Here is a 27,005-nt window from a genome sequence, read left to right on the forward strand (position 1 = left end):
ATCCCTGTTCAACAGGGATATTGGTCTCTAATTCTTCTTTCTCCTTTATCTGGTTTTGTGATCAAGGTAATCTGACTTCATAGATAGAGTATGGAAGTTTTCCTTCCATTTCTATTTTTTTAAACACCTTCAGAAGAATAGGTATTAATTCTTTAAATGTTTGGTAGAATTCTCCTGGAAATTCATCTGGCCCTGGACTCCTTTTTTGTGTGGAGGGGGGAGGTTTTGATTACTGCTTTAATTTCCTTGCTGGCTGTGGGTCTGTTAAGATCTTCTATTTCTTTCTTTCTTTCTTTTTTTCTTTTCAGTGTTCCAGAATTCATTGTTTATGCACCACACCCGGTGAGATCTTCTATTTCTTCCTGGTTCAGTCTTGCTAGTTTATAAGTTTCCAAGGGTGCAATTAGGCAATTTCTTCCAGATCGCCTAATTTGTTGACATATAGTTGCTCATAATATGTTCTTAAAATTGATTGTATTTCCGTGGTATTGGTCATGATTTCTCCTCTTTCATTCATGATGTTATTAATTTGGACCCTTTCTCTTTTCTCTTTGATAAGTCTGGCTAGGGGTTTATCAATTTTAATTCTTCCATAGAACCAGCCTCTAGTTTCATTGATCTGTTCTACTGTTCTTTCGGTTTCTATTTCATTGATTTCTGCTCTAATCTTTATTATTTCCCTTCTATTTGGATTAGGTTATCTGCTCTTCATTCTCCAGCTCCTTTAGGTTTAATTTTACCTTATGCATTTGAGTCTTTTCCTGAGGGGAAGGTGGAGGGTTGCCACATTCCTGTTTTTTGCAGAACTCCTGCACTAAGAGCTGTCTCACCGTTGTGTGTGTACCCACTACCCCCATCTCAAGGGAGGGTGAAAGTTCCCTGCTTTCCTGTCCTTTGCAGGGTCCCCACAAGAACTGTGGTTGTGTTGGGTTGTGGCTTACAGTTTATGGTGAACCAAGCTAAGAGCTGCCTCCTGGTTCGCTGAGTGTAACCAGTTTGCTCGCTCCAATGCTTGGGAACTCTACTGGCTCAGGCACCCCCATTCCTCTGTGACTCCAGGGATTCTGAGACCATGTTCTTCCACCTAGAATTCTGCCCTCTTTCACCACCTAAGCACCTTTAAGGCAGGAATTGCCTCTCCCTGGAGCAGATTTCAGGGGTTCTGGTTTTGTTCTCCAGGCCTATAGAGTGGTAGCCAGCTTACTGAGGCTCCTTCTTCCTGCCCTTTATTTTCCAAAATATTCCCTCAGATTCACTTCTCCGTACCTCTTACCTTGCAAAAAGTGGTTGCTTTTCTACTTGTAGAGTTCCATACATTCTTTTCTTACATCTAAGGTTGAATTCATGAGTGTTTAGAATGATTTGATAGTTATCTAGCTAAATTTAAAGGACCAGATGAAACAAGATCCCCTAATCTTTTATCATCTTGCCTCCTCTAAGGCAGGGACTTATAGATAACCTTAAATAAAACTCATTGGAAGATTTTTTTTTAGTTCATAAATATATATAAATATATATTTGATTTATAGAAATCATACCTTGACCTACAATTTAAGTACCTAAAGAGAACTAGAGGACAAACCCAGAAGAATTCATAGACTTTGGTTGGTATTTCTTGTCCCATGGTTACTTTGTAGTTATAGAGCCACCACTCAGTATCCACTAAGGCCCTGTAACTGGCCACTAAGTGTCTCTGAAAGAATGTGTACCTTTCATCTGACTCCTGGAGATATGGGTTTAGAAGCCCAAGGGGGTGCTTCTGACCTGTATCAGTGGCTTCTGCCTACCTTCTTTCAGTGAATAGGGATGTTGCTAAGTTCTGTAAATCAAAGAGCTGATATAGATTAGAGGGCCCAGGGAAGGGCAGCGTGGTGGCCTGTTGGAAGGCCTTTGTGGCATCCTCTTGGTCATGGCCCCACTGAAAGGAAGTGGCCCTTCTACTTACTCCACAGAACCTATTCCTCATAGGGTCTATGCCATCATAGACCCTACATGGGGAATATGAGAGTGTAAGTAACTCAATTGTCCTATTAATTGCTGGGCTTTCATTTGTTGAAGTCGAGTGGGCCAAGGCGTGACACTCTCTTCTGGAATTAGATGTTATACCCCTTACAAAGCATGTTGAGGAATTTTATTAGTGTACCAGGTAACTGTACCTTGTCTGTAATACTGACCCCACTGAGTTGCCATGTGTGGGTCTGTAGGGCAAGCAGTATTTGTTTAGTTGTGCCCATGTTAGTTGATGTCATCACTAGAGTGGAGGTCTATTGCTTTCTCCAAGAGTGGGGCTTTTTTCATGTCGTCACTTTTGCATTGATGACAGATATTCAGAGAATTTTGGCAGCATTGTGGAAGTACAGTAGTGATATATAGTAACACAATCCACAACAGGATATACTGATCATGATCATCTATTTAAAAAGGGATGCTGAAAAGGACATTCATAATATCAATTGCTGCATCTCAAGTTCCCTCAAGATTGGACATAGACTTTAGCACTGTCAGTGTCAAGTACCATAGGTGTAAATGCTGTACTACAACATTAAGCTGCATAGAGCAGTTTAGTCTCCATGTACCCAAAGTTGTGAGTACAGGTTGACTGAATTATTGAATAGTTAAATAGTCTCATGGAGAAGTTTCAATTCATTCAGCTCAGTAATTAGGGCAGCTATAAACTTTTCTTCCCCATGCAGGTGTTTTGGGAGACAAAGACACAGCCATTGGTAATTGGATAAGTTCACAATATTCCATATGTCAACTAAAATGTAGTTAACTGCAGAAATTTCTATCAGGGCTGAGGAATTAGTACAAAGTGGGGGTTCACACTGACAATTCACCCATACTAATAATATGTATATGAATAGGGCCATAACAGTGGAAGTTTGCAGTGATCCAAAGGGAAATCTCCATAGTTGGATCTGGGTAAGAGTCCCATGGGAATGGCCTCAGACCCAATGAAATTCTTGCTTAGATCCCTTTTACTTACATAGCAAATGTTATGTGTTTCCTCTTTATCTTGGTATCAGAAGTTGTGAAGATCACAGTCACATAGTACCAGTACCCAAAAGCCCAAGAAACACACTTCCCCATTAAATTCTGACCATAGCATATGTCTTTATGCTTCCACTGAGGAAAAATGGACAGGTACCTGGTCTAATGCATAGTCTTGTTCATTTCTGAAAACAAGAGAGTTCTTGATAAAACTTGATAGGCTATATGATTCATGTCAAGATTCAGTGGAAAGAGCTGGGCAGTGGAATTTCTATTAGTTATAGGGGCCATAAGCTTGTGGAACCTAGTTTAGCTGCCTTTTGGTCATCCCAGGGACCACTATCGGTCCATTAGTGCCATGGTACAGAACCCATAAACCTACTTCTTTGGCACCTCACTATTGGATATCCACTCACAGATCTCTTTGAGAAAGCCTTGGCCCAGATTATCCAGGAGTAGGTGACTGATTACCATTTTTACATTGCTTTCACTTTCAGTCAATCATTACTACCTTGGCAGTAGCTTTTTTTTTTTTCATCTAGTATTTTATCAGTTAATATTCAGATTGTATAGTGCCCAATGACCTGACCTTATGAAGAAGTTTAATAGAACTTAATATCCAATAAGGGTAGCATAATTAACTGAGAAATCTGAGTTTATTTAAAAATGTTATCATGTACTGAGTCACATGGGTGGCTCAGTCAGTTAAGCATCTGTCTTCAGCTCAGGTCATGATCCTGGGGTCCTGGGATTGAGCCCCCTGCATCAGGTTCCTGCTCAGTGGAGAGTCTACTTCTCTTTCTTCCTCTGCCTCTCCTCCAACTCATGCTCTTTCTATCTCTCAAATAAATAAAATCTTTTTTAAAAATGTTATCATGTATCGTCCTCACTCCACCAGTGTAGACACTAGGACCACTAGTGTGGGTTCATGGGACACTGTCTCTTCTATAATGGTGATCCAAACATCGTTTTCAGTGACAAGGAACTCATCACAAGTGGGCCATCCCATCAGAGTCAAAACCATATCCAGTCTCAGATATTTTCTCTTTTCATCCTTCATGTTTTGTAACCTCTTCAGCCAGTATAGCTACTGTCAAGGCTTCCTGAAGAAGATTTTCTGTAGAGGAAGCCCAACACTCTGCTCTTTTACTTAACTAAATTTAACAAGATTATTTCTCCTCTGAAACAGCAGTGGGTAAGCATTAGATGTATCAGTGCAAACTGATATGAGATAAAGGGGAAAATCATCTCACAGCTGAAGGATCCCCAAAGAAAAATCTCTTGATGTTTTATGGATTCTATGTTCTTGGGAGATAGAGGTGGCAGGACTAGAAATAGAAAAGCCCTACTACTGAAGTGAAACTGAGAAAAATTTCTTCAAGTGCCACCCAGTGAGGTGGTCTAGGCAGAGGCAGTGCCTAAACAATACAACACTTAAGGCAAGCCCCTCCTCCCTGCCACCATAAAGAAGCCTCCAACTGAAAGCAACTGGGGTAACAATGCACTATGGGCAAGAGTTTGAGGGATGAGGGAGTTGGGACCATGACTGGTTGTGTATCAAGTCATTTGTGGGTTGAGAAGGTTCATTCCCTCATGCTAACTGCCAGGTAATGCCTTTATAATCATTTATGTTTGTGTCTGATACATCACACATAAGGTTTGGCCTAGAGTCAGATTCCTTAGGTGTATTTACATATACTTATATGTAAACATATATATTTGTACACTTATGCCTGCATATGTATACCTGTGCATGTAAATAAGCATAGACATATTTAGAATTTATGATAAATCTTGGAAACCTTCAATTCTAGTCTATCCCCTCAGAGTCTTGTCTTGTCTTGCCTTCCTCCCTTTCATGTGTATCTCTTCTTTCACTGTGTAAATCTTGACTCTGAATAACATAACATATTTACTCATTTGCTCATCTTGTTATGTTTATGAAATTGTTTTGGAATTGCTTGGCACATAGAAAATTAAGCATATTGAACAATGGGGTGCTTAGGTGGCTCAGTTGATTAAGCATCTGACTTTGGGATTGAGCCCCCTGTGGAGCCCCCTGCTCAGTGGGGAGCCTGCTTATTGTTCTCCCTCTGCCCTTTCCCCTACTCAGGCTCTCTCTTTCTCAAATAAATAAATAAATAAATAAATAAAGCCTTTTTTAAAAAAAGAAAACAGAAAGAAAAATAAGCCTACTAAAAATATTTTGTCATGTGTTTATAGTCTCTCCTTCACACTCTTGTTTATGAATGAGGATCCATGTCGAATATTACATCAATGATTTATTTACATCAGTGCTTCTTTCTTTGTTATTTAATAAGTTCATTTCTTTAAATTTACTTTTAATTGTAGTTCCTCTTTTGTGATTTAATTTTATTTTTTAAGTATGTGGAACTGGAACCTGCTTCCAAAAGTAAAAAGTATGTGAAGAGATATACTTGGAAGAGAATCATTTTGTCCCCAGTTTTCTCCCTTTCATCTTGTAGATAACCAACTACATTGTTTTCTAATACCTCACTTGTGTTTCATTTTGTAAAGGTAAGTATCTAATTCATTTTCTCTATCTCTCTTTCTTATTTCTTATTTCCCCTTCTTCCTTACCTAAAAGGTACCATACAAGCCCCGCTCTTTTTTTCACTTAATATTGTCTTCTGGAGATCCCTCCAAGTCAGCTTATAGAGATCTTTTTCATTTCTTTTACATTTCTATACAGCTGTTTGTACCACATGATTTACCATAATTTATGTGGTTTATAGGTTTGTATTAGCTTATTCTTCCAATCTCCAATGTTTCAACATTAATGTACAATTATAAATAATGCTGTAATTAATAAATTATACATATGCATTTTCATTGGTTGATCATATAAATCGGTATGATCTATAAAGTATAAATAGCCCAAGAGAAATAGACCAATATAAATGATCTATAATTTCTATTATCTAGAAATGTCAGTGAAGTAAAGAGAAAGATTCAACACACACCTGTTAAAACTCTTCTCACAAAAATCTTTTCAGATCTGGAATTATGGTAGTTAGTTATAACTTCATAAAAATGAGAATGTTGCTGTATAGTTGTTATAAATTGGAATTATAGAGATTTCATAATAAAACCACTTTTTTCATTTAGTGACCTCAATATATCTTTTATGTAGCTCATGATAAAATACCAGATGAAAATCTTGTGTTTAAGAATCTTGAATCAATGTCAGAAACCCAAATACAAGTAAAGAAACAAATAAGTTCTAGAGAGAAAAGATATACTAGTGAGGATAATAATTATAATTTAAATTATTTTTAATTAATTGCATCTAAAGATTTTTTCTTTGAATCATAAATCTGTATTTTATAGAAACTTAAACTTTGACCTGAAGTATAAATGCCTTAAAATAACTGGAGAGCAAAATCTAAAGTAGTCATAATTTTTGGTTAGTATTGCTGGCTGTAATACTATTCCACAGACATGGGTCATGCACTAAGTATCCACCAAAGTTAATAACAGGCCAATAATTCTTTCAAAGGGTTTGTAACTTTCAGTCAGCTCTAGGAAATTAGGAGTCCAGAAGCCTAATTAGTCCATTTTCCTGTGCAGTTGCCCTCTTCCAAAGATTCCAACTGGTAAAAAGAAGTTGCTGAAACCTGTAGTTCAAATGCAGTCAGAGAGGCCTAGGAGATCTGTTATGACTTCCAGAACATTTTGTTGGTTTGAAATCCACTCAAATGTACAGGCCTTTTTGGTAATTCAATAGATGGTTGCAGTCAGGATCCCATGGAGGGGAATATGAGACTGCCAGTCCTTACAAATTTTCAGTCCTTTTTTGTATTTGTTGGGACTAAGAGGGATAAGCATTTGTCAGTTGTCTCCTAAAATGAGATATATTGCTCCTGTCCAGGGATTTTACTTGGGTACAGGTCCTTGTACTATGTCCATATTAATGACCCAGTTGTATTGCTGAAAGACGGTCCACACAGAATCTAGTAATTTTTGTGTGGTGCCTTTGACTAGTCCAACCAGAAGGATGTCATCAATATAGTGGAATGATAATTCTCCATCTAGGAGTGGGACTTTTTCCAGGTCATAACCTTGTGGAATGACATTAAAGTTGTATTGCAACCCATCACATATATAGCAAACTGATTCTGATCATCTGTATGGATGTGAATGTTAAAAATGGCATTTGGAATATGAATTACTTCATGCCTATTTCCCTTAGCTTGGATAATAACTTCTATGGCAGTCACAATGTCAGGTAACACCAGTGTCCTAAGCTGTTCCATAGTTAAGCTGCCTATAATTAATTGAGTCTATAGGCACCCAAAGCTATATGCACAGGTTGACTTAGTTATTGAACGATGAAATAGATTCATGGAGATCTTTGACTTAGTTAAACTCAGCAGTGAGGATAATTTTTCTTCCCCTCCCCTACATAATTGGTTTGGGAGGCGATCTCTAGATATTGGTAGTCTAGCAGGCTTATAGTCTTCCACATGCCTCACTAAAATGGCCTTATATGCAGCAATGTTCATTAAGGCTTGGGGCTTATCCAAGTTGGAGTTCACATAGAAAATATATCTGTGTTAGTAATATATTTAGTAGTGGGGGTTATAAAAATGGAGGCTTATGGTGCCCCAAAGAGACATCCATAGTCAGGTCTCAGACAGGGTCAGATAGCATTAACTGCTTCCCTATTATCCTGGGTCATAATTGTGGCAATCGCAGTTATTCACAAACTAGAATCCAAATGGCCCAAGTTATGGAATTTCTTCTTGCCACCTCTTTGAATTCAAAGGCATGCATCCTCACATGCCAATAGAGATAGAAAAATCTTTGTCTGCCCCCAGCCTTACTTATATGGGTAAATGTAGGCAGAGTTCTCTGATTCATATTAAGATTACTGGATGGGGGCAGAGAGAATAACCCTCATATTAGTAATAAATGTCATCATCATTTTGATTCTTTTTTTTTTTTAAGTGGGCTTCATGCCCAGCGTGAACTCATGACCTTGAGTTCAAGACCTGAGCTGAGACCAAGAGTTGGACGTTTAACTGACTGAGCCACATAGGCGTCCCCATCATTTTGATTCTTATGGGGCTGTGTATTGGCCCCCCATGGCACACTTCCCCCCAAACAGTAGAGTTTTAGTGGAAAGTCTATCCATTTCCTCCTTGAGACTCTGGTTTTGAGTAACTAGACAATATTTTCAGTGGCAGGGAACATATCTTGGGTGAGCCAAACTTTTCAGAAACCAAATAGCAGCCAGTAGAAGGAGAGTGTCTTGGATATTTGTGTGTCCCCATGTCCTCCTTGGGCAAAGTGGCTGCTTTCTCAGCAAGATCACATGCTTTACGGTTGGAGGTCCACTACCCAAGTCTATCATTTCTTCAAGTTTCTAGTAAAGCATCAAGTTTAAAGCTACACACTAAACATGAGTCTCAAAAACTTGCTGTGTCATAACCTATCAGTGCATGAGACATGCTTAGAACTAACAACAGTCACTGGGTACAACTCAGCTAGCAGTGTCTTCAATGACCAACTACCTTATTTTCTAGTTTATATTTCCTGTGTTTCATTTTGTAAAGATAAATAGTATGTATCTCTCTTCATTTCCCCCCACCTTATTTCCCTTTCTTTCTTAAAAAGATAGCATACTAGATATTTTCTCAGTCAGGTTTTTTCCCAGTAAACATCATTTCATAGAAATACCATCAAGTCAATTTGTAGGGACCTATAACATTCCTTCTATACTTGTGTGTACAGCTGTTTGTACCACATTATATGCATAGTTTATATTATCATAGTTTATCTACCTTACTTTTGTCTGTCCATTTCCTATGCTTATCCATTGATGTGGTTTTGAGTATTTTGCAAATTACAAATATGCTAGAATAAATAATCTTGTGTATATGTATTTTCATTGTTTGGTCTATGAATATACATTAACTGAAAACACAAAACTAAGAAAACTAGAGACTAATATAAAACACATCTGAAACCTAAGAATTTTAATGATATGATAAAATGTTTTCTCCACACACACATTAAAATTCTTTTCTCAGTTTTCATATCTGATCTAACATTATGGTAATTTACTTATAACTTCATAAAAATAAAAGAAGATGCTGATGTATGCTTATTATAAATTTAAAACCTAGAGATTTCACAATACATCTCTTTTTTATTTAGTTGACTAAATGCTTCTCTGTGTAGTTCAGGATGAAGTAACAGATGAAAATCATATGCTTCAGCATCAAGACTCAATATCAAAATCAGAAATTCAAGTGAAGAAACAAAGAACTCACAAAAGGGAAAGACTTAGTAGTAAGTATAAAATTACAAATAACTTTATTTTAAATTAGATCATTTTACTTTTGTTCATGAATATGTATTTGAACATATATTTTATAGAAATACTACACTTTGACTAAAACATGAATACCCCTAATAGTTAGGAAAAAATAGTTACACTTTGGTTGGAATTTCTGGTCTTAAGATCAATTTATGACCATAAGAGAAGCACTCAGAATTTCTGAGGGCCCCCAAAAGGCAAGTAATTGTTTCTCCTAAGGAGTGTGCCTTTCAGCCAACTTCCTATAATTATGGGTTCAATAGCCCAGTGGATGCCTCTGACCTGTAGCAGTGGCCTTCTGCCATAGACTCCAATTGATATACAGATGATTCTGAGATCTGAAATTCAAACATGAAATAGGAATCAAAAGAGAATAGGGTAAGGGCAGCCTAAGAGGCCTACTGGAGGGCTTTTAGGTCATCCTTTTCATTATATCTTTACTAAAAGTAAGCAACCTTTTTTGTAATCTCATACATGATATCAAGGACCTCACACAGGGAAAATGAGAATGCAAGTAGTCAGAATTCCACTAATTGCTGGCCTCTTTTTATTTATTGGGGTTGAGTGGGCCAATATTGGTAGTCTTCTCCCCTGGGATGAGAAGCCGTGCTCTTTTCAGATCATGTCCAGGATTTCACTAGGGTATGAGGTAAATGTACCCTTTCTGAACAAGTAGTCCAGCCAAGAGCTACTAGTGTGTGAACAGGGCATCTAGTCCTTATTGGGCGGTGCTCTTGTCTGGACCCACTCGACTGAAGACTAGTCCTCCCTCTGGGAGTAGGACATTTAAAAGCCATGAACTATGCATTGGTGATAGATATTGAAGCAATTTGGTAGTTATGTGAAGGACACTAATAGTATATTGCAACTCATTTCACATAAGGTTAAGTTAACCCTGATCTTTTGCATGAAGTGGGATACAGCAGAGGGCATTGGAGAGGTCAGTTGTTGCATATTAAATTTCCTTCAGTTTGGAAAAGACTGTATGATGTTACAATTTCAGGTACCCTAGTGCACAGAGCTGTGCTATAGTATTGAATCAAATTTAACTGAATCACTGTACACCCTGTGTACAGATGACTGTGAAAGGTCATCTTAATTATTAAAATGAGTAATAGTCTCTTGGAGAATTTTTGCTTCATTAGGCTCAGCAATGAGTGTAGTTATTTATTTTCTTTCCTAGGAATTTGTTTTGGGAGACACAAGTGCTAGGTGATGTTTAGTTTGGGTGTTTGCAGTCTTCTACATGCCCCACATAAATGGCCCTAAATATAGCAGTTCTTATCAGGGCGTGGAGCTTCTTCTTTTGGTTATATGAATATGTATTAATTTAAAGTATAAATAACCCAAGAAAACTAGAGACTACATATAGTACAACATTATATCTGAAACATTATAATAGGGACGTTAGTTATACAGCTTCAACACATACCCATTAAAAGTATTCTCACAATTTTCATGCCACATCTGGTATTATGATAGTTTGCTTACATTATTAAAACGAGAAAATTTGGTGTGTATTTGTTATAAATTTTAAATCTAGAGATTTCACAGTAGATATATTTTTTTCTATTAAGAGACTAAATGAATCTCTCTCTGTAGCTCATGATGATGTGCCAGACAAAAATCTTGTGCTTAAGTACCAAGATTCAGTGTCAAAACATCAAATACAAGTACAGAAACAAGTAACTTCCAGAGAGAAAAAACACATGAGTAAGTAATATGATTATAGATAACTTTAGATTTTAAAAATTTAAAAGCTTAATATTTTATCTTTAAAAAAAACTTAAAATTTAAAAAAATTAATCTCATCAGATCTTTTTTCTTTACTTCATGAATATGTATTTGAGCATTACTAGCAATATAGAAAATTTATACTTCAATGTAAAATATGAAATCATAAAACGAAAACCATTTAACATTTATTTGGGATATCTAATTATAAGATGATTTCATGGCATGGCTCTTGAGCTCAATGTTCACTAAAACCCAGTAACTAGTGTCAATAATTCCTCAAAGAGTGTTTACTTTCAGTCAAGTCACCTCTAACATGCTTCAGTTGGCCAACATTGGCTGCTAAGACCCATAACTCAAAATGAATTAGAGGGGGCAAGGAGAATGGTGACCTATGTAGCTAGTTGGAGAACCTTCAGGGCATTCTGTTATTATGCCCCACTCAGGGTAGAGGTCTTTTTTTGTAATCTAATTAATGGTTGTTATCATGAAGATAGTCATGTAGGGAATGTGTGACCACCATTAGCTGAAGAATCCCACCAGTTGCTAGGCATTCTTTATATTTATTGGAGCTAAGAGCCTGAGCATGACTAGAACTTGGGAGTTGCTTCCTTTGGAGTGAGACGTACTGCCTCTTGACTGTATTAATGACCCACCCATGTTACTCCATATAGGTCAACATGGTATGCAGTCCCTGTTGGGTCATGCAGAAGATGTCATCAATATAGTGGAAGGATAGTGCTCCAGCTAGTAGGGGGACTTTTTCAAGTTCATGGCCTTGTAGAAGGATGTTAAAGGTGTGTTGCAACCCATTACACATAAGACAAACTAATACAGATAATCTGTGTGGATGGGGATGCTAAAAAGGATATTTGCAATATGAATTACTTCATACCTGCTTTCATCAGCTTGGTCAATAGCCTCTATGGCAGTTATAATGTCAGGTAATGCCAGTGCCAAAGTCTGTAATACACACTTGAGCCACTGATAATCAATTATTTTCAAGCACAAAGGCCTTGTGCAAAAGCCAGATGGTGGACTTTGTCTTCATTAACCACAGCAATAGGAGGAGTTCTTTCTTTCTTTTTTTTTTTTTAAAGATTTTATTTACTTATTTGACAGAGAGAGAGAGATCAGAAGTAGGCAGAGAGGCAGGCAGAGAAAGAGGGGGAAGCAGGCTCCCCGCTGAGCAGAGAGCCCGACACGGGGCTCGATCCCAGGACCCTGAGATCATGACCTGAGCTGAAGGCAGAGGCTTAACCCACTGAGCCAACCAGGTACCCCAGAGTTATTTCTTTTTATCCCCAAGACAAATGATACTGTTTTTGAGAGACAAAAGCATTGGATGCTGGTTGTCTGGTAAAGTTACAGTCTTCTACATGCCCCCATTAAAATGGTTCTAACTGCAGCAATTCCCTTCAAAGGATGCGTTCAGAGGTGCATATAGACAATACAAAACACCTATCACAATAATCCATTTACAAATGGACACCATTACAATGGTGCTATGTAGTAGTCCCAAGGGACCTACTCTTAGTCAAATCTGGGTAAGGGTCTTGGTGGTGGTGGCTTGAGACAGAAAGTCAATGAGTATTATCAATTTCCTCCTCATTTTATGCCAGAGATTGGGGGTTACAGTTACCTGTGCACTACTATTCAAAAGGCCCAAGAAATGTAGCTCTTCTCCATGTCTATTTTCAACTTTGATTTTGGCATAAAACCTTCATTTCTTACTGTGAACATAGGACGTTGTCAACTCATATCTCATAGTCTTTTTTGAGCCAAAAAATTTGAGTAAAAGTTACATGTTTTTTGATTCATTTCATAATTCACTGAGAGAAGAAACAGCATTGGTCTTAGAGGTATCATCACTGGGCAGTCTCAAGGGGGGCTGCTGTTTGTCTCTTAATGAAATACTGCTTGACCAAGAGTTCTCAGTGGAGTGCCCATTCATCTTTTCTTTTGACTTCCATGTTTAGTATCAGACCCAGAGATCCTGGGAAAGCTCTTACCCAAATCTTCCAGGAATATGTGCATGATTATCCATTTTTATGTCACTCTATTTGATGGTCTCTCATTATATTGGCAGTTGCTTTTTCCCTGCCCAAGAATTTCTTAGTTATGATCTGGATTATGTCACTGAAAAATTGACCCGACCTTACAAGGAGGTTTAGCTGAGCTCAATAACCAGCAGAGATGAAATTAATGAACCCAAAGTCTTGTTAACAGTCTTATATGCTTCTCTCACTCTCTCATTGCAAAACCAAGAGACCACCAGTGTAATTTGCAGTGCTGCTGGTGCCTCCACAGGAGTGGTCTGTATTTTAGTCATAGGGAACACATCATGGGTGCCCAAAGCTATCAGAGTCCAAATTGCACCCAACTGAGGAAGAAGAACAACTTGGATATTCCCCTCAGCCTCTTTGATCAAGTTTTCTGTGGTCATAATATTCTGAAGGAGGGTGCCATAGTGGTGTACCCCACAAAATACCACCATCCCTAAGTTCAAAATTACCTTCTTCATCATTATAACAAGGAACCCAAGTCTCTAAGGTCTTTTTAGGTCATTGGACAAAGTAACCCCAAGGAATTCTATATTCATTTAACTAACCACAAGTCTCAATAACTTGCTATTTTATAGGCTGTCTTTCATTGTCTGTGGCCTCATTAGAGCTAGCAACAAACATTGGGTGCAACTTAGCTTACAGAGTATGTGACAATTTTTAGTTCTATCATCAGAGGACAATAGCGTTAGTCAAGGAATTGCTTCTCTATATTTCTCAGAGTCCCTGTTGGAACTCTAATTTGACACACCAGGCATTTTGACCATGGAGTCTGGGGCTAAAGAAAACGACCACTGTCACCTTTCAAACATAGGATCTTCATGCTTTTTACTTTTCCAGAAAGACATTGTGCTTAATTGAGCCACCTGTTGGTCACCATTTGTCACTAAGAGAAAGCTGCCAGGTGTGAAGGAGGCCACTTAAGAAAACAATCCAAATCAAAAGTAAAAAGCCTTTATTCACTTACTGCAATGATATAAACAGGAGTCTAAACATGAAAGGGCACTAGCTCTACCAAGGCTTCAACCAATGTTTCATTTCCCCATGAAATGATATAAGATAAGGATTGGTATTAGCTCAGATGGAAGGGGAATATCTCACTATATGTAGAGTTATTTGTACCACATTATATCCCCTATATACTATATATACTATAGGTTTAAACATGCACATATACACACACCATAATTTATCCTAATTGGTAGTATATGATTTTTCCAGTTTTATTCAGAAATAATTGGCATACAGTGGTGGTGGGTATTATGGAGGGCATCATTGTGTAAATCTAAGGTGTACAGCATAATGTTTGACTTGCATATATTGTGGACGATAGTGTTGTTTATGGTATATACATCAGTTTACTCAACCAGTCTCCCATTTTGGAATACTTAGACAATTTTGAATATTTGCAATTACAAATAAGTCTATATTGACTAAACTTGTGCATATGAATTCTCACTGGTTGGCATATGAATATGTATTTACCTAAAATATAAATAACTTGACAAAATTAGAGTCTAATATAAACATACTTAGTGCCTATAATATTTATAAAATAGAGAGACAACTTCAATATACACCTATTAAAAATATTCCCAGTATTTTCATATTAGATCTGGTATTATGATTATTTATGACTTTATAAAAAGTCATGGGAGAAAATGTTTCTATTGACTTATTATAAATTTGAAATATAGAGATTTCATGGTAGATCTATTTTCTTATTAATTTATCTCTTTATGTAGCCTTTGATGAAGTACAAGATGAAAATCTTATGCTTAAACATCAAGACTCAGTGTTAGAAACCCAAGTACAAAAAACTTCCATGGAGGAAATACTCAGTAGTAAGTATAATAGTTACAGATAACTTTATATTGTTTTAAGTTAAATGCATGAGAACTCTCTTTGGGTTATGAATATATATTTGAGCATTTATTTTATAGAAATATTAAACATTGACTACCAAAAGTGTGAATACTCTAACATAACTGGAGAACAAAATGAAATATATTAATACATTTTAGTTGGAATTTCTTATCAGAAGATTATTACATGATCAAGGTCATATTCTCAGTTTTCATCAAGGCCAATAACAGACCAACAATTGTCTCACAAAGGATATACACTTTTTAGATAACAGGCAGATTGCAGATGCAAAGCCCAAGGAGTGCCTTGTGACTTATGGTAGTGGCCTTCTGCTCTAGGTTCCAACATACAAAAACAGATGATACTGAGATCTGTACCTGAAACAAAAAATGGAAATCAGAGAGGTCCAGAAAAAGGGCATCTAAGATGACATCTAAGAACCCCAGGTGATCCTGTTCAGTAGAGCTCCCGCCAAATGTTGTAGTCTTTATGGTAACCTAATAGATATGAGTGTATATGGCAGTATAGTTTTACTAACTGTTCAGATTATTTTTATTTTGGGGGCACAGAGGGTCAAAACATGACAATTGGTTTCTCTGGGATGATACATTATGCCTTTTATAGATCATGTCCGGAAATTTTACTTTGGTTTTAGGTCCTTGTATCTTATTGGTAAGAATGGCCTACCAGGATGATTTCGTCAATAGATTGGAGAGATAGCACTCCCTCCAGGAGTGGGACTTTTTCAGGTCTTGACCCATGCATTGATTATAGGTAGTTGGAGGAATTTAGGAAGTGTTATAGAAGAACATTTGTGGTAAAATGTAATTCATATTATATACAACAAATTAATCCTGATCATCTGCATGAAGAGGGATGCTGAAAAGGGATTTGTGATGTCAACTATAACATACCAATTTTCTTCACTTTGGGCAGTGACCTTCATAACTGTAATGTCAGGTACCACCAATGACAAAGGCAGCACTGGGACTTTATATAGCCTTAATCAATTTAAAGTCTAGACTTAAGGTCTTGCACATAGGTCAGGTGGAACTATTAAATAGAGAAATAATTTACAGATATTGTTGGCTATATAAAGTTCAACAATGAGGGCCGTTAATTCCTTTTTATTCTCTAGGCTGTTGACATTGTGTTTGGTAGACAACGGTGCTAAGTGCCAATAGTTTTGTAGGTCATGATTTTTCACATACCCCATTAAAATACTCTGCCTTCAGCAAATCTAATCAGAGGTTAAGAGTAAATGCAATTGCTGGTTGGCATAGAAAGTTAATTTCTACCAATAATATATTCAGTAGTAGAAGCCATAATAATGGGGGTGGCCTTAAAAAATTCATCCATACTTGGGTCTAGAAAAGAGGCCTGGGGGCCTCAGACCACTCAGAAAATTTTCTGTTTCTTCCTTACCCTTCATCAGGGATTATAGGGTCACAGGAATTTGTTCACCAGTATCAAAAAGCCCAAGAAATGTAATTTTTTACCACTTTCAAATCTGACCTTTGAACTCTTGGCTATATCTAACCTTTAGTCATATTAATTTCTGGAAGCTTAGAGATCTGGATAAAAGTAGGGAGGGTCTGTATTGATGGACACCACAAGGTGCCACTCTCACTCAATAAAGTTTTACAACATTATCTCCTTCATCAAGGAAACAAAGTACCCATGTCTCAAGATTCACTGGGCTATTTGGAGGGAACAGCACTTGTATTAGTCATAGTAGCCATTACTATATAGACCTTAATGCCGTATGGGAACCTCATAGCTCATGACTAGCAATGAGTTGTTGGTAGAGAGCCCACCAGTTTGTTCTTTTGAGAGACCCCATTGTTTGGTAACCAGATCCAAAGATGACTTCTGTAAAGCCATTGCCTGGATTATTAATCAGAGTTGACATTTTCATCACATTCTCTCCATTGCTCAGTGTTTTTGATCTAGACCATAGACACTTTTATCATGTCCTAAAATTTGGCAGTTAAGCTATGGATTGTGTTGTGGATGGATTGACATGATCTTATGAGGAGGTCTAATTGAGCTTGATAATCAACATGATTGACACAAGTGAATCTAGCAATCTGAGTCTGGTCAGCAATCTTGTCATCTGTTGTTCTCACTTGCTAATTGTTTACCCAGGAGGTTACCAGGATGGTTCTCCAGGATACCATTGTCTCTGGGAAGATAGTCATACATATTTTTAGTGCCAGGAACTCATCAATTGTGGGCCAAAACTGTCAGAGCCTAAATAGTATCCAGTTGAAGATGGAGATGGTCTCAGTTTTTACATACTTTTATATTCCTTCCCATTTTCCTCCCCCACCTTAGGCAAGGTGGCCACTGTAAGCAACTCTGAACTAGGGGAATCTGTAGTGATGCCTCACGAGGTGCCACTTTCACTTAATAAATTCAATAAGAGAAAGGGTTTGAAGGCCCATCCAATAATATGGTCTAGGTAGAAGTGCCTGAATGATATAATGCCTCAACTGAGGTCTCCCCTGCATCATACAGAAATTTCCTGGATGTATCTGAGCTAGAATGCAGATATGACCAGCCCAAATGGACTTTGCCCCATTACTGCAGTTGCCTTCAATGTCTATAGTATCTTGGCTGTGCATCAACTGTAGTACGAGGTGTGGTATTTTCCCCATGGCAACTGCCAGATAAAGCATTTTTAGTTACCAATCATTGGGTCTGAAAGATCACACATAGAATTTTGGCCTGGAGTTGGACTCTCCTCAGAATTTATACATATACACACATATACATAAACATATACACATATGCATATATGTATACGTATATACATACTCATTTTCACATGTATATATGTATGTGCACATGTATACATACATATTCACATGCACAGTCATATTTATTTATAACATTTAAATTCAATTAGTTAACATATAATGTAGCATTAATTTCAGTTATAGAGTTCACTTATTCATTTGTTGCATTTAACACCCAGTGCTCATTACATCAAGCACCCTCCTTAATGCCCATCATCCAGCTACCCCATCTCCCTACCCACCACTCCTCAAATGATCAACCTTGTTTGTTTCCTATAGATAAGAGTCTCTTGTGGTTTGCCTCCCCTTCTCTTTTCCTCTTAATTTTTCCTTCCCTTTCCCCATGTTTATCTGTTTTCTTTCTTAAATTCCTCATATGATAATTGTCTTTCTCTGACTGACTTATTTTGCTTAGCATGATACCCTCCAGTTCCATCCATGTTATAGTAAATGGTAAGATTTCATCCTTTTTGATGGCTGAGTAGTATTCCATTGTGTATATATACTACATATTCTTATCCATTCATCTATTGATGGACATCTGGGCTCTTTCCATAGTCTGGCTATTGTAGACATTGCAGCTATAAACACTGAGGTGCTGGTATCCCTTCAGATCACTACGTTTGTATCCTTTGGGAAAATCCCTAGTAGTGCAATAGCTAGGTCCTAGCTTAGCTCTATTTTCAACTTCTTAAGGAACCTCCATAATATTTTCCAGACTGGCTGCACCAGCTTGGCATTCCCACCAACAGTGTAACAGGGCTCCCTTTTCTCCGCATCCTTGACAACATTTGTTGTTTCCTGTCATGTTAATTTTAGCAATTCTGGCTGGTGCGAGGTGGTATCTCATTGTAGTTTTGATTTGTATTTCCTTGATGCCAAGTGATGTGGAGCATTTTTTTTAATTTAAATTTTTTCAGTGTTCCAAGATTCATTGTTTAGGCACCACACCCAGTGCTCCATGCAATACATGCCCTCCTTAATACCCACCACCAGGCTCATCCAATCTCCCATCCCTCTCCCCTCAAAAACCCTCAGTTTGTTTCCCAGAGTCCACAGTCTCTCATGGTTTGTCTCCCCCTCCGATTTCCCCCAACTAACTTCTCCTCTCCTCCCAATGTCCTCCATGTTATTCCTTACGCTCCACAAGTAAGTGACTCTCTCTGCTTGACTTATTTCACTCAGCCTAATTTCCTCTAGTCCTGTCCACGTTGATACAAAAGTTGGGTATTCAACCTTTCTGATGGAGGCATAATACTCCATTGTATATATGAACCATATCTTCTTTATCCACTCATGCACTGAAGGGCATCTTGGCTCTTTCCACAGTTTGATGACTGTGGCCATTGCTGCCCATTGGGGACAGATGGCCCTTCTTTTCACTGTATCTGTATCTTTAGAGTAAACACCCAGTAGTGCAATTGCAGGGTCATAGGGAAGCTCTATTTTTAATTTCTTAAGGAATCTCCATACTCTTTTCCAAAGTGGCTGTACCAACTTGCATTCCCACCAACAGTGTAAGAGGGTTCCCCTTTCTCCACATCCTCTCCAACACCTGTTGTTTCTTGTCTCATTAATTTTGGCCATTCTAACTGGTATAATGTGGTATCTCAATGTGGTTTTAATTTGAATCTCCCTGATGGCTAGTGTTGATGAACATTTTTTCATATGTCTGTTAGCCATTTGTATATCTTCATTGGAGAAGTGTCTGTTCATGTCTTCTGCCCATTTTTTGACATGATTATCTGTCTTGTGTGTGTTGAGTTTGAGGAGTTCTTTATAGATCTTGGATATCAGCCCTTTATCTGTACTGTCATTTGCAAATATCTTCTCCCATTCTGTGGGTTGCCTCTCTGTTTTGTTGACTGTTTCCTTTGCTGTGCAGAAACTTTTTCTCTTGATGAAGTCCCCAAAGTTCATTTTTGCTTTAGTTTCCTTTGTGTTTGGAGACATGTCTTGAAAGAAGTTTCTGTGGCCAATTATGAAGAGGTTACTGCTTATGTTCTCCTTTAGGATTTTGATAGATTCCTGCCTCATATTAGGGTCTTTTATCCATTTCAAATTTATCTTTGTGTATGGTATAAGAGAATGGTTAAGCTTCATTCTTCTCTACATAGCTGTCCCAATTTTCCCAGCGCCTCATTTTAACTTGATTACTTCTGTAAAGGCCCTATTTCCAAATGAAGTCACATTCTGAAGTAATGGCAGATAGGAATTCTTTATTTTTGGCAGAATGGGACATGGTTCAACCCCATCCCCCTACATTATAGTGTCAAGAATTATGGGGATCACAGCTAACTATACACCAATATCCAAAAGGCCTAATAAATTGAACTCTGAAGTTGATGTAGGACCAATATTTTCCACTCAGAACTCTGGAACCTTGGCCCAACCCCTAGACCTGTTTATTTCTGAAAGGGGGGACACCTGTTTAAAAGTTGCTAGGGCTGAATAATTCACCCCCAGATTCTCTGGAAGGAGCAGAAAGAACAGAACTCATATCTTAAGGGGTCATCACTTTGAAGACCTTTATTGAACAGCCTGCTGGTGCACATGGTCCATGACCATGAGTTCCTTTGTAGGAGAGCCCATGAGTCTCCTCTTTGGGAACCTACTGTTGAGTAACCAGACCCAGAGATTAATTCGGGAGGTCCTAGCCTAAATGGTCTAGAGAAGGGCACAGCCTCACCATTTTTATATTACTCTTTCTACTGGTCAGTCTTTGCTCTCTGGGCAGCAGGTGTGTTTTCCATACTCAGTGACTGTCAGTAAAGATCTGAATTAAGTCTCAAACTGATCAACATGGTCTTATGAGGAGGCTTAATGACTTAACTGAGTTTAATAACCAATAAGAATTGCATGAACAACAACAAAATAATTACATGAAAAACGTAGAAAGAGTCTTACAATCTCATCGTATTGTTTTCATACTTCATTTGTACATCTAAGAGACCACTAGCATGGCTCACAGGAAACTATAGCCCTTTGGAAATATGATTCAACCATATTATTCAGTGCTAAAGAATTCATCATGTGTGAGCCAAAGTACTCAGTGTCCATATACTATTCAGCTGAAAATATAGATGACGTTGAGTGCTTGCATTCTTTCATCACAGTGCCATCTTCCTCCTCTTCCTTAGGCAAAGTGGCTGCTGTTATTGTACTGTGGAAGTGGGGATCTTTAATGGCACATCCAAGAGTTGTCATTTTCATTAAGTTTAACAAGATTACCTCCTTCATCACAGAGGCAACTATCCAAGTCTCTGAGAGCTTCAGATTGCTGGGTGAAATAATCCCAAAGGGCTCTTCATTCTTTTATATTTTAGGCATGGAATCTTAACAAAAATTTGCATGTTGTAGGCTGTCTTTTGGTGTCAGGGACATATTTACAGCTAACAGTAGTAACTGGGTACAACTCAACATTCAGGAGTCTAGTGAATTTTGTTATCACTGAAGGACTGTATCAGTAGTTAGGGAATTGCTTCTCTAGCTTTCCTAGACTCTCTCTTTTGGATCTATATTTTGGACCACCACATGAATTTGACCAGGGAATTAGAGGCTAAAGGGGAGCATCCAGTGATTGCCCTCATACCTGAAAAGCTTATGTAAACAGTCATTAACACTATCAAAGCACCCCCAGACTCCACTAGTACTTCTTGAGATGTATTGGCACAGCTGATGAAGTGTCCATGGAAATCTCAGACTCTTACAAATGATCCACTAACATCACTGCAGAGTCTGATGGACTTCTCTAACGCCCCTCAAAAGTGTCTTGTGGGAAATTGAGGATATTTATCCTCTAGAAAGTCAATGTGCTTTATTAACCACTCTGCTCATTTCACCAGTTTGTCGGAGAATGCACTGTTGGTTGTTGAATAGGCAATTAAGATAACAAGCCAAGCTGAAAGTCACAATTAAACCTTTATTCAATTACTGTGACCATATATAAGCAAGAGTCTAAACAGGAAAGGGCCAGCTTTAGTAATGTTCCATTTTTCCGCATTGAAGGAATGAGGGAGTGTTCAGTGTTTCATCACAAATGGGGAGAATTGTCTCTCAATACTGAGGATCCCCAAACAAAAGGCTCTTGCCATTTTATGGCCCCAGGATATGGGGGGGGGTGGTTAGGGAGGGCTAAGAGAGAAAGTACTGAAAAATGAGTCAGAAAGGAAAAAAAATTGTATTCAAGACTTCCCCAGTAAGGTAGTCTAAGCAGAGTCACCTGAATAGAACAGTGCTTCATTTAAGGTCCATGAATGGAGAAGCTGGTCTAGGGAATGCTGGCCCGAAGAGGCCTGAATTCATGATTGTACTTCCTTCCAGAGACCAGTGTACTGGCTATGCTTTAGGTCTAGTGTGGGGTAGGAAGCTTTCTTACATGATAACTGCCATGTAAAAGCTTTGTAATTTTCTATGGGTTGATTCTGAAAGATTACACATAGGATTTTAACTTGCACCTACACTCCTTAATTTTATATATATATGTTAATATATATATATGTGTGTGTATCTATATATGCACACAATTGTACACATATTCATACATTCACTTGCATGTGGACATACATATGCATATATTGTACCTATGCATGTTTTAGAAGTTATGAGGAGTTTTGGACACCTTCGATTCTTGTCTCTCAAGTTTCCTTCTTGCCTTCCTACATTTCATATGTATATGATCTTTCTTCCAATGTTAATCTTAAATCTTAAAACAGCAACAGATTTATGTATTTGTTCAATCCTACAATGCTTGTTGTAGGAACTTGTTAAGGAACTATGCAGCACATAAATCTATTAAAACTATTTAGTGATTTTCTTTTTTAAAAAATTATGTTATGTTAGTCACCATACAGGACATCACTAGCTTTTTTTTTCTTTTTAAAAAGATTTTATTATTTTTTTAAATTTAATTTAATTTATTTTTTTTGGTGATCCATAGTTCATTGTTTATGCACCACACCCAGTGCTCCATGCAGTATGTGCCGTCCTTAGTAACATCATTAGTTTTTGATGTAGCGTTCCATTATTCATTGTTTGCATGTAACACCCAGTGGTCCATGCAATACGTGCCCTCATTAATACCCATCATTAGGCTAACACATCTCTCCACATCCCTCCCCTCTAAAACCCTCAGTTTGTTTCTCAGAGTACATAGTCTTTCATGGTTCATCTTCCCATATGATTCCACCTGCCTTCATTTTTCCCTCCCTTCTTCTGATGTCCTCCATGCTATTCCTTATGTTCTACAAATAAGTGAAACAATCTGATAATTGACTTTCTCTACTTGACTTATTTCACTTAGCATAATCTCCTCGAGTTCTGTCCATGTTAATGCAAAATTTGGGTATTCATCCTTTTTGATGGCTGAGTAATATTCCATTGTATATACAGACCACATTTTCTTTATCCATTCATCTGTTGAAGGGTATTTTGGGTCTTTCCACAGTTTGGTTGTTGTGGACATTGCTGCTATGAACACTGGGGTGCATGTGACCTTTCTTCTCGCTACATCTGTAGGGGGTAAATACCCAGTAGTGCCATTGCTGGGTCGTAGGGTAGCTCTATTTTTTTTTCCCTAAAAGTCACTTAGTTTTCTGTTTATGAGGACTTTCCCATCCACCCTATATCCTTCACCTATGGTATTCTTTTCTCTATGTAGGCTCTGTTGGTTCAGAAGTGGAACCACCTGTAAGTCATCCCCATTCTAAAGTATCAGCAATAATTTTTTAAATAAGATGTTAGTAATAGAAGAGGGGTTCCATTACAGTATGGAATAGTAACTTAAAATTTAATGTGCCTGAATTTGCTCTTCAAATTCCCTTAGCAACTCCACTTCAGAACTTCTTTCTCTCCCTGATTCCTGATCTGCACTTTCTTCCTATGTTCCTACATGTCTTTCTTTTTTTTCATTTTATTTTTTCAGTGTTCCAAGATTCATTATTTATATTTTTATCTTTTTGAGGAAGCTTCACACTGTTTCTGTTAGTCCTTTGTATGTCTTCTTTGGAGAAGTGTCTTTTCATATCTTCTGCTGATTTTTTGACTTGATTATTTGTTTTTTGGGTATTGAGTTTGAGAAGTTCTTTATAGGTCTTGGATATCAGCCCTTTACCTACAGTGTTATTTGCAAATATCTTCTCCCATTCCATGGGTTGCCTCTTAGTTTTGTTGATGGTTCCCTTGGCGTGCAGAAGCTTTTTCTCTTGATGAAGTCCCAAAAGTTCATTTTCACTTTTGTTTCCCTTGTCTTTGGAGACGTGTTTTGAAAGAAGTTGCTGTGGCCAGTGTCAAAGAAGTTATTGCCTATGATCTCCTCTAGGACTTTGATTGATACCTATTTTACATTGAGGTCTTTCATCCATTTAGAGTTTATCTTTGTGTATGGTGTAAGTGAATGGTTGAGTTCCATTCTTATGTATATAGCCATCCAGTTTTCCCAGCACCATTTATTGGAGGGACTGTCTTTTTTCCATTGGATATTTTTTCCTGCTTTGTTGAAGATTCGTTGACCATAGAGTTGAGGGTCCACATCTGGGCTCTCTATTCTGTTCCATTGATCTATGTGTCTGTTTTTGTGCCAATACCATGCTGTCTTGGTGATCACAGCTTTGTAATATAGATTGAAGTCAGACAATGTGATGCCCCCAGCTTTGTTTTTCTTTTTCAACATTCTCTTGGTGATTCAGGGTCTTTTCTGTTTCCACACAAATTTTAGGATTGTTTGTTCCAACACTTTGAAAAAATGCCTTTGGTATTTTGATCAGGGTGGCATTGAAAATATGGATTGCTCTGGGCAGCATAGACATTTTAACAATGTTTATTCTTTGGATCCATGAACATGAAATGTTTTTCCATCTCTTTGTGTCTTCTTCAATTTCTTTCTTAAGTGTTCTGTAATTTCTACAATAGAGATCCTTCACCTCTTTGGTTAGGTTTATTCCAAGCTATCTCTTGGTTTTTGGTGCTATTCTAAATAGAATCTATTCCCTAATTTCTCTTTCTACAGTTACATTGTTAGTGTGTAGGAAAGCAACCGATTTCTGTGCATTAATTTTGTAACTTGCCACATTACTGAATTGTTATATGAGTTCTAAGGGGAAATAAATAGCCATCCAAGCCTCACTCAAATAGAAAAATCTGGAATTCTCCAACTAACATTGCACCTTAAAGAACTGGAGAAAAAACAACTGAAGCCTAAGCCACACACAAGAAGAGAAATAATTAATATTAGAGCAGAGATCAGTGAGTTAGAAACAAGAATATAGTAGAGCAGATTAACAAAACTAGAGCTAGTTCTTTGAAAGAATTAATAAGATTGATCAGCCACTGACCAGACTTATCCAAAAGGAAAGAGAAAGGACCCAAATTAATAAAATTATGAATTAAAGGGGGGAGATATCATGACTAATACTGAGAAAATAGAAACAATTATCAGAAATTATTATCAATAACTATATGCCAATAAATTAAGCAACCTGGAAGAAATGGACTTATTTAGATTAGTGTTGTTATTTTTTAATCCCTTCACTAAGTTCATTTCATTAAGTTTGCTTTCAGTTTTAGTTGTTTTGCCTTATCCTTGTTGACTTAATTTTATTTTTGTAATGTATAGAGCATTAACTTGCTTGCAAAAATAAATATGCAAAAGATATATGTCCTTCCCCTACATTCCCATGTCCTCTCTTCCACCCCTGTCTTCTTATAGGTAGCTCACTATATTATTTTCATGCTTATTTTTCCTGCACTTCATTTTGTAAAGTTAATATCTATTTTTCAATTTTTTTTCCTGGTTTCTTCTTTCTGATCCAAAAGTTAGCATATTAAATACACTATTTTTTAAAGAGTTTTTCACTTAAACATTAGCTCCTAGAAATCTCTTGTCAGTTTTTAGAAATATTTATTATTTTTGCACAAATACATAAAGGAGTTTATACTACATTATATGCCATAGATTATACTATACCACAGTTTATGGTATATACCTTAGTTTATTCAACCAATATGCTATTCTTGAACACTTAGATGGTTTTAAATATTTTGCAATTGCAAATAATACTATAATGAATAACCTTGTACCGATGCATTTTTATTGTTTGGTCTATTCTTATGAATTAAGCATATTTATAAGTAACCCAAAAGTACAGAGTATTATGATATATATTTGATGCCTCAGAGTATTTATGAAATAATGAGTTTTGGTAGTAGCTATTGAAACTTTTATTATCAGGGCACTTGTGTGGCTCAGTAGGTTAAGTGTCTTAATTTCTTGATTTTAGCTCAAGTCATGATCTCAGGGTTATGAGATCGAGTCCCTTGTCAGGCTCAGCATTGGGCATAGAGCCTGTGTGGGAGTCTCTCTCTCCCTTTCCCCTTGACTCTCCCCCCTCATACTCTCTCTCTCTAAAAATAACAGCAGACAATCATATAAAAAAATGGGCAGAAGATATGAACAGACACTTCTCCAATGAAGACATACAAATGGCTCTCAGACACATGAAAAAATGTTCATCATCACTAGCTATCAGGGAGATTCAAATTAAAACAAAATTGAAATACCACCTTACACCACTTAGAATGGCCAAAATTAGTAAGACAGGAAACAACATGTGTTGGAGGGGATGTGGAGAAAGGGGAACCCTCTTCCACTGTTGGTGGGAATGCAAGTTGGTGCAGCCACTTTGGAAAACATTGTGGAGATTCCTCAAGAAATTAAAAATAGAGCTTCCCTATGACCCTGCCATTGCACTACTGGGTATTTACCCCAAAGATACAGATGTAGTGAAAAGAAGGGCCATCTGTACCCCAATGGCCACGGTCACCAAACTGTGGAAAGAACCAAGATGCCCTTTAATGGACGAATGGATAAGGAAGATGTGGTACGTATATAATATGGAGTATTATGCCTCCATCAGAAAGGATGAATACCCAACTTTTGTAGCAACATGGATGGGACTGGAAGAGATTATGCTGAGTGAAATAAGTCAAGCAGAGAGAGTCAATTATCATATGGTTTCACTTATTTGTGGAGCATAACAAATAGCATGGAGGACAAGGAGAGTTAGAGAGGAGAAGGGAGTTGGGGGAAATTGGAAGGGGAGATGAACCATGAGAGACTATGGACTCTGAAAAACAATCTGAGGGTTTTGAAGGGGCGGCAGGTGGGAGGTTGGGGGAACCAGGTGGTGGGTATTGGAGAGGGCACGG

General features: G+C 37.5%; 1 protein-coding gene across 1 annotated transcript in view; it reads left to right on the forward strand.

Annotated features, from left to right (window-relative positions):
* LOC116855284 (coiled-coil domain-containing protein 7-like) overlaps nucleotides 1-27,005 on the forward strand; it is an 88,057-nt gene that overhangs the window by 14,555 nt on the left and 46,497 nt on the right. Inside the window, exons 5-7 of the mRNA XM_032837888.1 lie at nucleotides 9,199-9,309; nucleotides 10,940-11,050; nucleotides 14,880-14,978. Coding sequence (XP_032693779.1) covers nucleotides 9,199-9,309; nucleotides 10,940-11,050; nucleotides 14,880-14,978 — 321 coding nt within the window. The remainder of the gene's footprint in view (nucleotides 1-9,198; nucleotides 9,310-10,939; nucleotides 11,051-14,879; nucleotides 14,979-27,005) is intronic.

Source organism: Lontra canadensis, unplaced genomic scaffold (assembly GCF_010015895.1).
Source record: "Lontra canadensis isolate GAN:19392208 unplaced genomic scaffold, GSC_riverotter_1.0 scaffold100, whole genome shotgun sequence".
Lineage (NCBI taxonomy): Eukaryota > Metazoa > Chordata > Mammalia > Carnivora > Mustelidae > Lontra > Lontra canadensis.